A 12,979-nucleotide genomic window follows, 5' to 3' on the forward strand; every position below is an offset into this window, starting at 1 on the left:
CGATAAGAATGTTAATAGTCGAGTTGGAGTTTTTTTTAAAACAAGGGGGTGAAAAAAAAAAACTATGTATGAGAAAAGAAAGGTGAGAAAAGAAACGTTTCTAAGAATTGCCCACCAAGTGACAAAAAAGGGGGTATTTTGCAGAACATCAATGACGACAAGCCCATGACCTCCTCCCCATATGTGTGCTAGATGCCTTAAAATGTATACCAGAAATAAAGCTTCGAGTCAAACGAGAGCAGTACCCAAGGTATTTCAACCAGGATCACCAACCTCTACATTCGACGGGAGCTGATGAAGTGAAGGACAAAATAAAAAGACAAAGCAACCCTCCTTCCCCCCCAAAAAACTCCACAGATCCACAAATGCGCTTCAAGATCTCTGCCGAGTAGGTGATTCCCTTTCGACAAGAGAGTGACATGCCAAACTAAAGTTTTTAATCCCGAATTGGTGTTCAAGAATCGAAACCGGGCTCTCTACCGATGAACAAGCCCCCACTCAAGCCCCAGGCTCGTTCACCATACCATGCCTGTAGCCCTGTCCAAGATGTGGGCTCGGAGCCGAGGTGCCCACCAGCTGACCCGGGCCTGGCATCCCGACAACCCCCGCCGACGTATAAGTCTCGAGTCCAAGCGACACGGGCGTCTGTTGAGAGTGGTGCGAGCCGTAGTGATAGTTCGGCGCGGTGCCCGGTGACTGGCGAGGAGAAGGAGATGGGTAGGCCTGGCCGCTGACTGGGTGTGCCGTATGTGGATGGGGCTGATGGTGCGTGCTGGGAGATTGGTACCCCTGGGTTACCGAGGCAATGGCCGAGTGAGGTTGGGGAGCCAGATGCGACCCACCGACCTGGGTGTTGATACGATGAGGCGCAAAACCAGGATGCGCGGATCCCGTGTACCCATGGTGACTACTCATTGGGTTAATGCCCGCCAGTGATGGTGCCGCCGTAGTCACGGGCGGCATAGTCATGGACGCGACCGAGTCCGAAAAGGTGGGTTGCCTCGTGGCGTATGTTTGTTGGGGAAGATCAGGTAGCGCATACTGCCCCGGGCTGACCTCGTGCCTCGCGCGCTTGACTGACCGCCCCGCGCCGTAGTAATTGTCGTGACCGTACGTCTCGCCGTAGTGTGAGCGGTGCTGATCGTAATACCCGCTGCTACCGGTGGCAGCAAAAGACCCCGGTCCGCGCGCATCCGTCGGTGTGCTATCGTTTTCATTGATGCTGCTGTGCCGGGATACAGCCGATGTCTGCTTCCTGTCCCACTCCGAGTGCTTCTTGGCAACCTCGGCGTGTTGATGATTCCTCTTGCGCGTGGTCATTGCTCTCGAGTCTTTCCTAACCCGTAGCCTTACGCCTTGGTCGCTAAAGGACCTCGTGAGGAAGGTCGACTCGGCCATTCCCTCAAAGTTCTTTTGGGGATAGACTGTAAAGGGCTGTGACGTAGCAGAGTCCAGAAAAACGCACGTCGAATCCTTCATCTGGAACAGAGTAAACTGTAAACGAAACACCCCCTCGATTTTGATCGAGAGGTCGCCAAAGATGAAGAACCCGCCGTCTTCATTGTTGAGGTCTCGGAGCTTGTGAAGCGAGGAAACTAATGTGCCCAGCATCGAATTCGGGTTTGGATCGGGGTCGTCATCGCTCCCTTTGATTAACGTGCAGGCCATAAAATAATAAGGGCCTAAGACAGTTAGTACAAGCTTTTACAGCTCCCGGGCGTCAGCCTCGTGTGTGCCAACTTACTTTGGAGATATATCTGAGCAGGGTCGCTCCGAGTTGTCCTAATTAGCTGGACAATGGGCGGGGGGTCGATCGGCTTTCGGTCTGTTCCTTATACTCGGTTTAGCTCCAAGTACAACTTTGGATCACCTCACACCTTGTGCTACGTTGCCAATAACTCACCCTTCTCCTTCCCTTGTGCAACCCGAGCTCTTTGAGGCTCCTGGCGTATTACGAGTTTATAGTCGGACTCCCTGAGCGCATCAGCTGTGTCAGTCATCCGGAGGCTACTCTACTGATCCGCCCTGGATGTGGTTATTCGGGATAGTGCAAAGGTACTCACGGTTCTTGTCCCACCGCTTGTGCAGATGCTTGGGCTGACATCTGTGTTTCCGACTGCGGTGGTGTCAAGTTTGGGTCGCCAAACTGGCCTGTATAAACTTGTTGCCCGTGCATGTATGCTGCCATCCTGTCCGATCCTACGGACCCAATGCTCGGAAGCGACATAAGAGCCAGTGTGGAGGATGGAATAGTCGCGGTACAGCTTGTTTATGTTTGCTTTGTATCCTCTTTCCCGAGAAAGAAAGCCCGAGCAACTCTGACGTATATTATCGCATCCCAGTCCACCGTTGGGCGTAATAATCGTGTATGTCTAGGCGCTTATGGATACTGCCCTGTAGCAGTTGCGGAAGTGTGGTCGAGACAGTATCGTTTCTGACAGTCTCGGCTTTCTTGCTTGTTGATTAAACTTGCTAAGGTTAGTTGATGTGTGCTTGTTAGAAGCCTGTATGGGACTGGTCCGATGAGGTCAATATCGGTTAGATCCCGGCGGGATATATCACTTACAATGGTTGTACAAGTACAAACAGACAACGTAGCTATTGCAATATGGTCCCAAAATGTAGGTTAAGTCGCTTAAAGCCTTTCAAGTTTCTGGGTCGCCCAACAACTTATGTGCCTGAGTTGTAGATCTTCGCGGGGTTTATGTCGAAGCGAGAATCAGCAAGATTGATAATCTGGTACAGCGTTAATCGTACGAATGTTCAGACGAAGAACCAGAGGGCATGAAATAATGGTACTCGATCAGGCAAGCCATTCATTGTTGCCTCTCGGACACTTGTCTCGGAAAGCAAGCAACTGACAGCTGGGCGGGTCTTGTTCAGGTTGAGACATGGGTAAGGGGAGGATGATGTTCAGACGGGGAGCCTCTGTCACAAAGTGACAATGGCTGATAGACAGCGGAAGTTGCGACCCCGGGTACGGTAAATCTTGGTGCATGATGACGCCGACCATAGCCACGATGCCTCCACTGTCGGCCAAGACCTGGCACACATTCGGATGAAAGAGGCATTGAGATATTTGAAGCTGCTTTAGACTTCATCGTTTGAACTTGACCGGTTTGGGATACTACTTCGTAGTAGAGAGGAGGCAGATCCCGGCTGGTCTTGGTTCCGTCGTAGATCATCAAGCGTTGTGCTATGGGGCTAAGGCCCTTGAGCTTCTAGGTGGGGCTAGGGGAAGCGAGGAGAGGATGTGCGACAAAAAAGAAGAAGCTGCTCACCTGATAATAATGCCAAAGAGTACAATTACAAGTACAAGAGGCTGCGGACAAGTATCGTCCAGTGTTATCTCCGTGATGCTGCCCTCCTTCTACTAGTTCGTCGTGCTTTGGATTTGGTGGCCCAAGGCAAAGCGCACGCAGCACGTCTCCAACAGTCAAGGATACTACCTGCGCAGTGCTAGTTGTCTCTCTGCAGGCAAGTATGATGTATTTTGCCAGTCGACCCAGCAGAATATCGTGAGGGCTTCCAGGTAGTTGTTATGTTGCAGTTCAAGTCGAATGTTCGACTTTACCCTGAGTAGAGCTCCGGATCTATCAGGTACTCGCTAGATGATTATGCGCGTGTGGTGTGACTGGGCCGAGATTGCGGCAGGTTTACCACGTGCTCAATATATCGCGGGTAACGTCGAGAAGGTGTTGGACTGCCTGAAAATCCGGGTGGTGGCGATCTCGGAGGTGGGGTCTCACTTTTTTTTCTGGTCAACGACAAGACGTGATTGCAAGTTCGTGTTCAAGCGCCGGGATGAAGTTGGATGCGCCGCAACTTCTGGCAAGTTCTTTTGGACTCCGCGCTTCCTGCGCTCTCAGTAAAAATTTCTCGCGCGCCGGCGACAAGCTAATTCCTGAGCCAGAACCTAGCCTTTTCAAGTCTGTCGTCGTTCCGAATCGAGTTCGAGAAGGGAATCGCACGACGTCGTTGGTCTTGGCCACCAAGTTCCGGTCCCTAAAACAGCGTAGCTCTCCCCAGTCGAGCGCGTATGCGGCTGCTTCAGAAGTCCACGCCCAGGCTAGACTTGGCTCGCGAGTGAGAGCAGACGGCGACAAAGATTGCGGAAGCACGATGCGGGTTCTGCAAATATGACCGGAAGCGAGGCTTCGTTCCGCGGCTGTATTCGAGACGCGTCTTTTTTTTTTCGAAAAACTGTTTACAAGGTTTCAGAGAAGTGGTCGATTGTGGTCGCAGGAGAGAATGAGAAGAAGAGCAGTGTCGATTACCCGGCGATCAGAACAATGCCGCCGGTATGATAAGCAGAATAAAAGAAACGCGGTTCAAGGAGGGATTGCGGGAACCGGTCACAGAATTGGAGATGAGATGGGAATGGTCAATGGATATGGGCTTGAAAGTTTGGTCTGGTTTGGGCGGGGAGCAGAGTGCAGGACAGGGTAGATAGGTTATATCGCCAGTGTTGTAATAGCATATGGAGAGCCGTCGTATTAAGACTGGAGCCGCCTTTGCTATGATTAACAACCAGCACCACAACCCAGTCGGGAGCCGGCCTGGTGTGGGCGGACGACGAAGTCTTGCCGGCTAGGGGGGTGTGTGGTTGTCGCAAGGCCCCGGATTGGGGCTGTGGCTTATTAAACAAGGTCTAGTGCTAATGATATGTATGGAGTGTGAGGCCTTTTGCTCTGGGCGTGCGACTTGTTATTTTTTTGTGGAATGCGGTGGTATGGAGTGATATCTGAGTTAAAAAAAGTGCCAATGAATGCGTGGGTTACGTGGATGGATGTTCTCTTTTTTTTTTCTTGCTTCTGTTTGTTCCTTCAAGGTACGGCCTACTAGGTCTACCATTAAACTACTCGCCAGCTGATAGATGCAGATGACGAGAAGATGGAAAATTAGAGTCGTCAAACAGGGCGGAGCCAGTCGGGCGCATAAATCCGATACCAGCATGCTGCTGTTTCTTGTGTGGTGTTCTTTGTTCCTTGGTGATGAACGTGTGCGTGTTTGGAGGAGGGATAAAAGCATGCCCGCCCGAACAAGGGCAGACAGACCCCTGACGCCTTGATGGGGAAACAGGCATGTTCGACAAGGTCGCCGTGCAAAGGATGAGCAGCGGGGAGGTGGTGTTGGGTGGTGTGGATTGGGCCATTTGTCCATCTCGAGTCCTTCATTGCTGCTGGCTCTTTGGAGCTAGCTCGGTAAGTCGGTACGAAATGTTATGCAAGGACAGGGGCCCTGAAGTGGTGGGTGTGTGTAGACATAAAAAAAATTTAAAATAAAAAAAAAGTCCCGTCGCGGGACAGCCGGGCAGGTCCTTGGTCCTCCACCAGGTCAGGTCAGGTCAGGTACCCTTAGGTACCAATTACTCTCCTGATCCCCTGATTTCGGTGCAGCAACACCCGGGAGCAGGGGTCCGGTCTGTACTAGTACTGGTTATTTGACCCATGACAGCTGTCAGACTAGGGTCCCAGCACAAGTTTGTGCAAAGTGGGATGTCGAACGGCCCCTGCACATTGTATTAGGTTATTGTGGACACGGCTCCCAGAACGAGCGTATTGGCAACCCAACCAAGGCAAGCTCGATGGGGGGAGGAGCTCTTTCTGTCACTTGTCCTCGAGTCGGGTTAAGGACCAGACCGGCCGTGGAAGAGCTCCACAGAAGCAGGGCCGCAAACTTCTGTGGCACCTCTGTCTGTGCGGCTGCAGGCGCTGCACTGATGCGTACAGCGCATGTCGCCTTATACTTCGGGGGAGCTTTCACAATTTTATTCCCCTGTTGGTTTCTCATCATCCAGCTCGGACGTCTTTATTTTGTTTTAGTGTCCCAACGCTAACTTTCCGGTGAACTTGACGCAATTTTATGCTTTCCACATCTTCTTGTCAATCCTTCCCATTCATGAGTATTGATTGCATAGACACAGGAGACTGGATCCGCCAGATATTAGGGGTGTGGCTCTGCTCTGTCTGAAAAAAATGCTTTCACAAAAGGGCGCTCGGACGGCGGTTGTTCCGACGAGCTAAGCTATTATAGGAGGTTCGTTGCTAAAGCTCCGATGTCATGTCGTTGAACAAACCTCCGAGTGATGTCAATCGCGTCGCGTCAGGCGCGGTGTGGCACCGGCCCGCTAGCAGGGAAGACTTTTCCGTACTAAAGCGCCAGGAAAAGCTAAAGAAATGGAAGTAAGGAAATTTTCAAACGGTCAAACGATCAGCATTTACTACTTACGGCTGCAAGACCAGCCCTATTGAGGGGGGGATCCATTGAAACTGTCAGCAGCGATGATGTCGATGATGAAGGATTGATGCACTAATGATTGCGGCACCTGCAAAGAGGTCCAGTAAACCCCAGAACAGGCGGCATGGACCATGAAGCGCTTTGCTAGTCTTGCAGCATTGCCGTTACCTCCCCGGCCTGATTCGGCAGGTTTGTTGTCCCTAGAGAGGACAAAAAGAGTGGGAGGAAAAGTAAAAAGCAACCCAAAAATGTCGCGGCACCCGGCAGCAGAATCGCACTAGGGCAAGGTAAGGAAAAAGCTGGTGTGGAGACCCAATGCAAAATGGACCTGGCCCCCTCCCCTCCTCCATCAGGCAGGCTCCATGTCGATAACTGACGGCTTGGCTTCACTAGCCGGCTCTTGGGGTCCACCCGCACTGTGTCCGTGTTCAGCCACGACGGCCTAGTCAGACTGTGCCATTTCTCGACTCAGCGTGCTGCCTACAACCCGTAAGAAACCTGTCTTTGCCTGCCAAAATTGCCAAACTTTGCGCTCTTACAAACTGATTCCTTGCGCGCGTGTGGGGAGAACAGAAAAAATTTCCGAAAAATGCTGGGAATCATCAGGGTCTGTTACCAGGCTTTTTCTGCGACGTTCAAACTATCCATGTCGTTCACCGCCACGTCGCCGTCAGGGTTCGAGCGCAAACAAGAGAAACATGGCGTATAGCGGACAGGGTCGCCAGGTAGTGTCTGAAAACCAAAAAAAAAAAAAAAAAAAAAAAAAAAAAAAAAAGGTCCCCTATCAATTTAAATTGATACTGCTCACGTCTCTGCTGCCTGCGAGAGGAGTGTGGTATTCCAGTAATTCTCGTTGGAAACAGGATTCGAATCGGCAAAGGGGTGTGGCTGATGCGACCTGAAAAACGGCCGATGGGGTCGAATGCAACTCTCTCCGTGCCCTTGTTGTTCTTCATTCTCCACCCAGGCACCACCTCACCCGGGCCTAAAAGCACCTAACGTCAACTTGCAATGTCGCCTCAGCGGCCGCTACGACTCTACAAGAGATTAAGGCTGGAAATTCATATCGCACTCAAAGCTTGCCCTTGCACTTGGGTAGTATATTGCTCTATAGTGTACGGTTTATGTTATCAGTACTCCGCACTAAGCCCCTCTCGGGCACACATCCATTGTAGTAAAAAGGAGAGGAAGAGGGAATTTTTGTCACGCAGTTTTGTATGTATATTCTTAGTCAGTGAAATGAAAAAGGAGCTCCACCGGGCTGTCAGGTTTGCGCGCTTCCATCGGGGCCTTTTTGTGGTTGAGATCGCCTCCATGTTTGAGACTTTTCATCCAGGCACCTCCCCTGGCGGTTAGAGCTAAACAAATGGAACAGCGAAACCTGCAATGACAAACGCAGACCCCCTTAAAATCTTAAAGCCTTGCGTAGATCCAAAGATGATTTTCGTCTAGAATGTCTCAGGAATCTTTCATCGAAGTCTTGGGGAGGGAGGATGAGATGATGCTTCGGAATACAATCCCGGTCACCCTTTCGGACCTTCGTCATCCCCCAACCCTACCCATAACATGGATGTTAATAGCCCCTCATGTTTTGCCCAGCTGGGACAAAGGTCAAAGCACAAGCAAACGCCATAAAATATCCTACCATTGGTACATTACATTCAGTTGGTTCTTGACCAAGCGTTCCATTATCACAAGAGTTTATTATAATATTGGTATGATGTTTCGGCCCGTCAACAGAAACCAAGTTACTCAGGGCGCCATTTAATTAATTTTTGGTTTTTATTTTGCTTTTGGTCGTCAGAAACGTGCTGTAAAGCGAGCGACTGTAATGACTAGTTTAGCGTACATATTCGGAGAATTTACTCGGCTGAAAGTATCACCGGTTGCATATTCGAACGTCGCCGCCCACAACTGTTTCTGTACGCATTTTCTTCATGCGTCTGCCGCCGTCTCATTAAGCGATTCTGGTCTGCACCAGTTAGGATTAGCTCATGGAAAGTTCGGATGAGGAATAACATTCGTTGCCCAGGGAAATATTTGAGCAAAACAGTACATTTTGCATTGCGTTATAGCTTTGCCGAGCAATATTTTATTATACGTGCCTTGTATATTATAGACATCTTGGGTATATATGAGACTGACTGCATTTTGGTGTGCAATAATCACGCGTTCCTCGGCTGAGCGGCTTAAAATATCCTGGCAATCTCGTTTTCCAAGCGCTGCAACAAGCAGCTGTACATGACACCGACCTATCTTGGGTACGTTAGGTACCTAAAATACTTTGCATTATGATACCCTGTTTCTGTGTGATACTTTATATATGCGGTCGAGATGAACGGCTGTTCGGATTAACAGGCACAGCCTCAGTCGTCGAATCATTCCCGATCTGATCTTGATGGCCCGTCATCGGTCGTTCCGTATGTCTGCATCTATGGTTCGTTCGTCCGAACTGCTAGCTCTAGATGAAGAAAAGGGTCTTGCCGTATGCACATTCGCTTCCAGGTAGCGACAACCGTCTTTACGGAGTACGAAAAGCAGGGAATATAGGGGGCGGGGCTTCTGCTTGCGTACGCTCGTAACTATATTAATTTTACTCTTTAAATCATCAATAGCCATGCTTTTGGAAGGTACCAAACTAGGTTGGTCATGTCGAATATCCTTGGCACGCAATGGTTCTCTGCTGACCGCTTTAACAGTAACTCCGTACAGAACAGACCAAAACGGTCCCCTGCTGGCGTGTTCCGACTAGGTGGGGCTTGCAGCATTCTCGGCCGATACGAATCCCTTGCCCAACCTAAGAGCTGGTCGCATCTGGAAGGTAGGTATTTGCTTCTTTTTCATTGATTACTGTTGGCATCACGTGGTAAAAACTCTTGTCACGACTGCTATCTTCAATGCGCAACCGCACCTTCCCGCACCATGTGCCGTAGGTGTGGTGTACCGCAGCCGAATTAGGCACTAACTGGTGCAGCGCCAAGAAGCAACGTCCCATAAACTGTGCCGTTAGGTAGGATTAGTGTTGGAGCTCTGTGGGTGAATTTGGCAGGATTTCTTTCTTCAAACGTCTTGTACATCTCCATCATGCATGGACAATCTCGCAAAAGGTGATTTTGTTCTCGAATCCTCATACTTTTCTTTGTGGCGCAGTACATTCTTCCCCTTTATCGGGTATCCCGAGATCTTAGCTAGGATCTCGAGAGCCGCTACTAGTAGATCATACAGAGAGTTCTTTTCCGCAACCTTCCTCAGGCCACTTGATCGACAAGGTGACAAGGTCGTACGTACCATAGTACGCAGTTCTTCATGCTTGCGGGGGCGGGGTCTCCTCAAGCCTCTGCCGTGGGGGTTTTGCAGGGAGGCAGTAAATCAAACGGTCGGCCCTAGCTCCCCGAGCCAGGTCCCTCGCGCTAGGGTGGGTGACTTTTCTTCTCTTGGCCAGACGGTCGGGCTGTAAAGCGATTCTAGAACTAACATGTCTCGCTGAAAGTTGCCCTAGACTGTGATAGCCTACTACGTTGGGCTATTTCCAACAGCATTTTGGCAAACATTTAGAGCTGCAGGGATCGATTGTCTGGGAGCTTATGCCGTCATTTCTGTCGCTTCGTGCCCGGCGCAGACTTGACTACCTTAGGTACCTACCTTGCCTGGGTAGGTATGGTATTACAAAGTACTTTGACGGTGCAGTCAGTGTCCAGAGAGTCCATCTTTTCTGCTACCCGATCCGTCTTTGGTTCTGCAAAAAACAATGGCCAATCCGAATACTTTTTGAACCCCACTCACATTCTTTTTCGGCTGATTGTGCTAATGTGCATGTTCCCGCAACCCAATTCGGATTTTGAAGGTATCAGCCAATCTCATCTCAAAGTTACGACAGAAATCATAATATTTTTCTGTTAGCTCCTTTACTCTCTTCACATCCAAAGCTGGCGCCTATCTGGTTGATTGCGGCAACGAGCCGAGATTGGCGATGCAACATGCTTAACCGCTGGCTGATGTTGCTTTTTAAATCGCAACCAGTCAATCAAATAGTATAAACAAACCATCAACATTAGACAAGACAATCTAGCAATTAAACATCATACCCCGCAACCACAGATTCTATCACGAGGGATCTTTTTCCATGGTTCATGGTTACATCTGACAATCTCTTCGGCACCAAACTGGCTTACTATGCACATTGCCACATGGAGCTAGACTTTGTTAATACTCTGTCACTTTTCACACTTGGGGGTATCCTTTCTTCGACTGATAAACTAATGTACCTCTTATACTAGGGGAAGAAAAGGTACATCCGCGACCAAGCAGGAACCAGAGTTCACAGGTAGAAGGGTTGGGCTCGGCTTGCAAAGATTGGGTACCTTACTTACTAGTTAGTTACCTTAGTTTACGTCTAATGATTTCCCGTCCCGCACTTCCGGATCTGGACCTACGATCACTGTTCCGTGGTAACACTCATTATACTAACTCTTCATGCTCCAGATTATCATTCTAAAAAAAAAAAAAAAAAAAAAAAAAAAACCTCAACGACAGATGGAGCTATGGCCAACATGACTTTGAAGCACTGCCACGACTATACAGCTATGTACTATAACAAGCTCCATCTCTTGAGCGGTCCCGTCTTTTTACCATCCGAATCCAATCACACATGTGCTTTTAGCATCCTTTTTTTTTTTTTTTTTTTTTTTCGTGATGCGCACTTATGGCGCTCGCCAGATTTGTCGTGAAACCTCTAGTTCTTTTCGGCATGAACGGAGCCTTGAACATCCTGAAGTCAAATGGACGCAATCATAGGGCAGGGGCCCCTTGCTTCCGAGCGATGCCATCTCATCTCAGTCCAAGATGAAACCCGATTTGCAAATCTTTGCTATCGGTCATTATTTATTTTCTGGCATGAGTCTCCTGTATGATGGAATTCTTTGCTTTTTGAAGTGAGAGAGTTTGCTTGGTGTGTGTCAGCGTGTGAGTGTGGGTGGGTGCGGGTGTGGTGTGGTGTGTATGTTATGTATGTACGTCAATATTGAATTGGAGCTTCAAGACCCTGTTACAACATTGACCTCCAGGGTCCCCAAAATGGGTCAAGCGATATTCGAGAAAACGAACGTCTTTCATCCGAACATGTTCATGTTACTACTTAAGAACAAGGTGTTCGTTTCCATTTCAAGTTGCTGTTGCAGTGCCACTATGGATATGGACATGACAAAAGCGCGTGGGCCAGCAAATGCTATATAAGGTCCTGTTATTGTCTCGCCTGACCCACAAAGGCGCAATAATGAAGGTCGTCAACCACTTTTTTTTTGTCACATTTTGACAGAAACCCGCCCGTCCATCTCCGAACATTTACACTTTACGCTAAGGTTTGAGGCGAGGGCAAGATTTTCATATAAGCAGAAAGTTATTGTCATGTATTTGGAGATGAAACGTGGTTTATCCTATCTGCCCTATTTAGATGTTTGTGACTGTTGTTGATCAAAGGCTTGTTAGTCAGTTGATTTTCCGGTGCTTAGTGGATTGATTGACTCTGGAACTGCAATACTCCGACCATCGATAAGTGGCAAGTGCTTTGATATACCTACCTATAGCTTTAAACACTCACACCGGTTTAGGACATCTCCGTTGCAATTTGTCACTTAGTCATTGAGATTGGACCGCTCAAAGAGCTAGCACGCTTTGTATCCACCGAAGCCTGCCGTCCTTGGCAATAGACATGAGCAATCGCAGACTTACTTTAAAAAAAAATTCCCCTTAGCCAGCGTCTTGTTCATTTAAACTCCAATTTCCATTGAGCCAGATTTGACTTTGAGCAAGCAAGGAAGCCCCTTACCATGACTTGTTTCATTAGCAGCCCTGACTGACCGAGTGGTTTTTGCTCGAATGTGCTGACAACATGCGTACAAGCCCATCTAATTTGCAACCAAAAAAAAAACCCACCTTCACGATGCCTTGTTGCTTGTTAGTCTTTTCTTGCTTGCCGAAAGGCGGGGCTTGCATTTGACAAAGGTCCGATGTACTTACTATAGTGCAAGTTCTATTTTGGTCAGACCATTTCAATCTTTTTGTTATATCCCTACTCACCGGTGGTAACCGGATCCTCAGTCTGTCGTGTTGTTGCTGTTGGGGGTGTTTTTTTTTTTTTTTTTCTTTCCTTCACTGGCATTGCTACCCTGGCCAATCTTCCTTTGTTGCCAGATATAGAGAGGCAAAAACGAAACGAGGTTTTTCTTCGTATCTTCTTTTCTTTGGTTCGCTTCTGGCCTAGTTTACCAGTTGCCACCCCCTTGGCAATAAGTGGTAGACACTAATTCCAGGGCTGCCAACTAGCACGGTTGAGGTAAGTGTCCACCTCGACCCGAAGACTTCGCGACCATGGTTTTGCCTTCCCCTTCAGCGAAAATACGCACACACCCACCACACGCCAACAAGCGTGCCTCTTTTTCTTCTGTTTGTCTGTCTCTCTCTGTGTATGTGTGTGTCTCTCTCTCTGCCGAACCTGTCAGTGTCAGCTGTGGCTGACTGATCTGCCGGGTGTGCAAAAAGACAGACACCCAGCTTGGGGACTTTTCTGGCTCGATCGGTTGAGGGGAAAAGGGGGTACTGAAAAGGTTTCTTTCCCGCCCAACCAGTGAGAAGAGTCAGCAGCTATCATGTTGAGGAAGCCCTGTCGTCTCCCGTTATTTTTGTTGCCGAGACCCTATCACTGGCAATTTCCCCCCCTTCAGCGGTAGCCGTTTGGTTGACC

At 49.0% G+C, this 12,979-nt stretch overlaps 2 protein-coding genes across 2 annotated transcripts; one reads left to right on the forward strand and one right to left on the reverse strand.

Annotated features, from left to right (window-relative positions):
* Positions 1-10: 10 nt before the first annotated feature.
* Positions 11-5,032, reverse strand: PgNI_08706 (uncharacterized protein). Its single transcript, XM_031128701.1, has 6 exons — positions 3,282-5,032; positions 2,567-2,736; positions 2,064-2,468; positions 1,904-1,974; positions 1,745-1,825; positions 11-1,682 (listed from the first exon to the last, which is right to left on the reverse strand). Exons 3-6 carry the CDS (start codon positions 2,225-2,227, stop codon positions 499-501), a joined length of 1,500 nt encoding a protein of 499 aa, XP_030978512.1. The 5' UTR covers positions 2,228-2,468; positions 2,567-2,736; positions 3,282-5,032; the 3' UTR covers positions 11-498.
* Positions 5,033-5,084: 52 nt separating this feature from the next.
* Positions 5,085-6,026, forward strand: PgNI_08707 (uncharacterized protein; the record flags this gene model as incomplete). The annotated part of the gene is made up of 4 exons (XM_031128702.1): positions 5,085-5,204; positions 5,294-5,341; positions 5,465-5,826; positions 5,927-6,026. 4 exons carry the CDS (start codon positions 5,085-5,087, stop codon positions 6,024-6,026), a joined length of 630 nt encoding a protein of 209 aa, XP_030978513.1.
* Between the last annotated feature and the right edge of the window lie 6,953 nt (positions 6,027-12,979).

The sequence above is a fragment of the Pyricularia grisea genome (genome assembly GCF_004355905.1).
Source record: "Pyricularia grisea strain NI907 chromosome V map unlocalized Pyricularia_grisea_NI907_Scaffold_6, whole genome shotgun sequence".
NCBI classification, from domain to species: Eukaryota; Fungi; Ascomycota; class Sordariomycetes; order Magnaporthales; family Pyriculariaceae; genus Pyricularia; species Pyricularia grisea.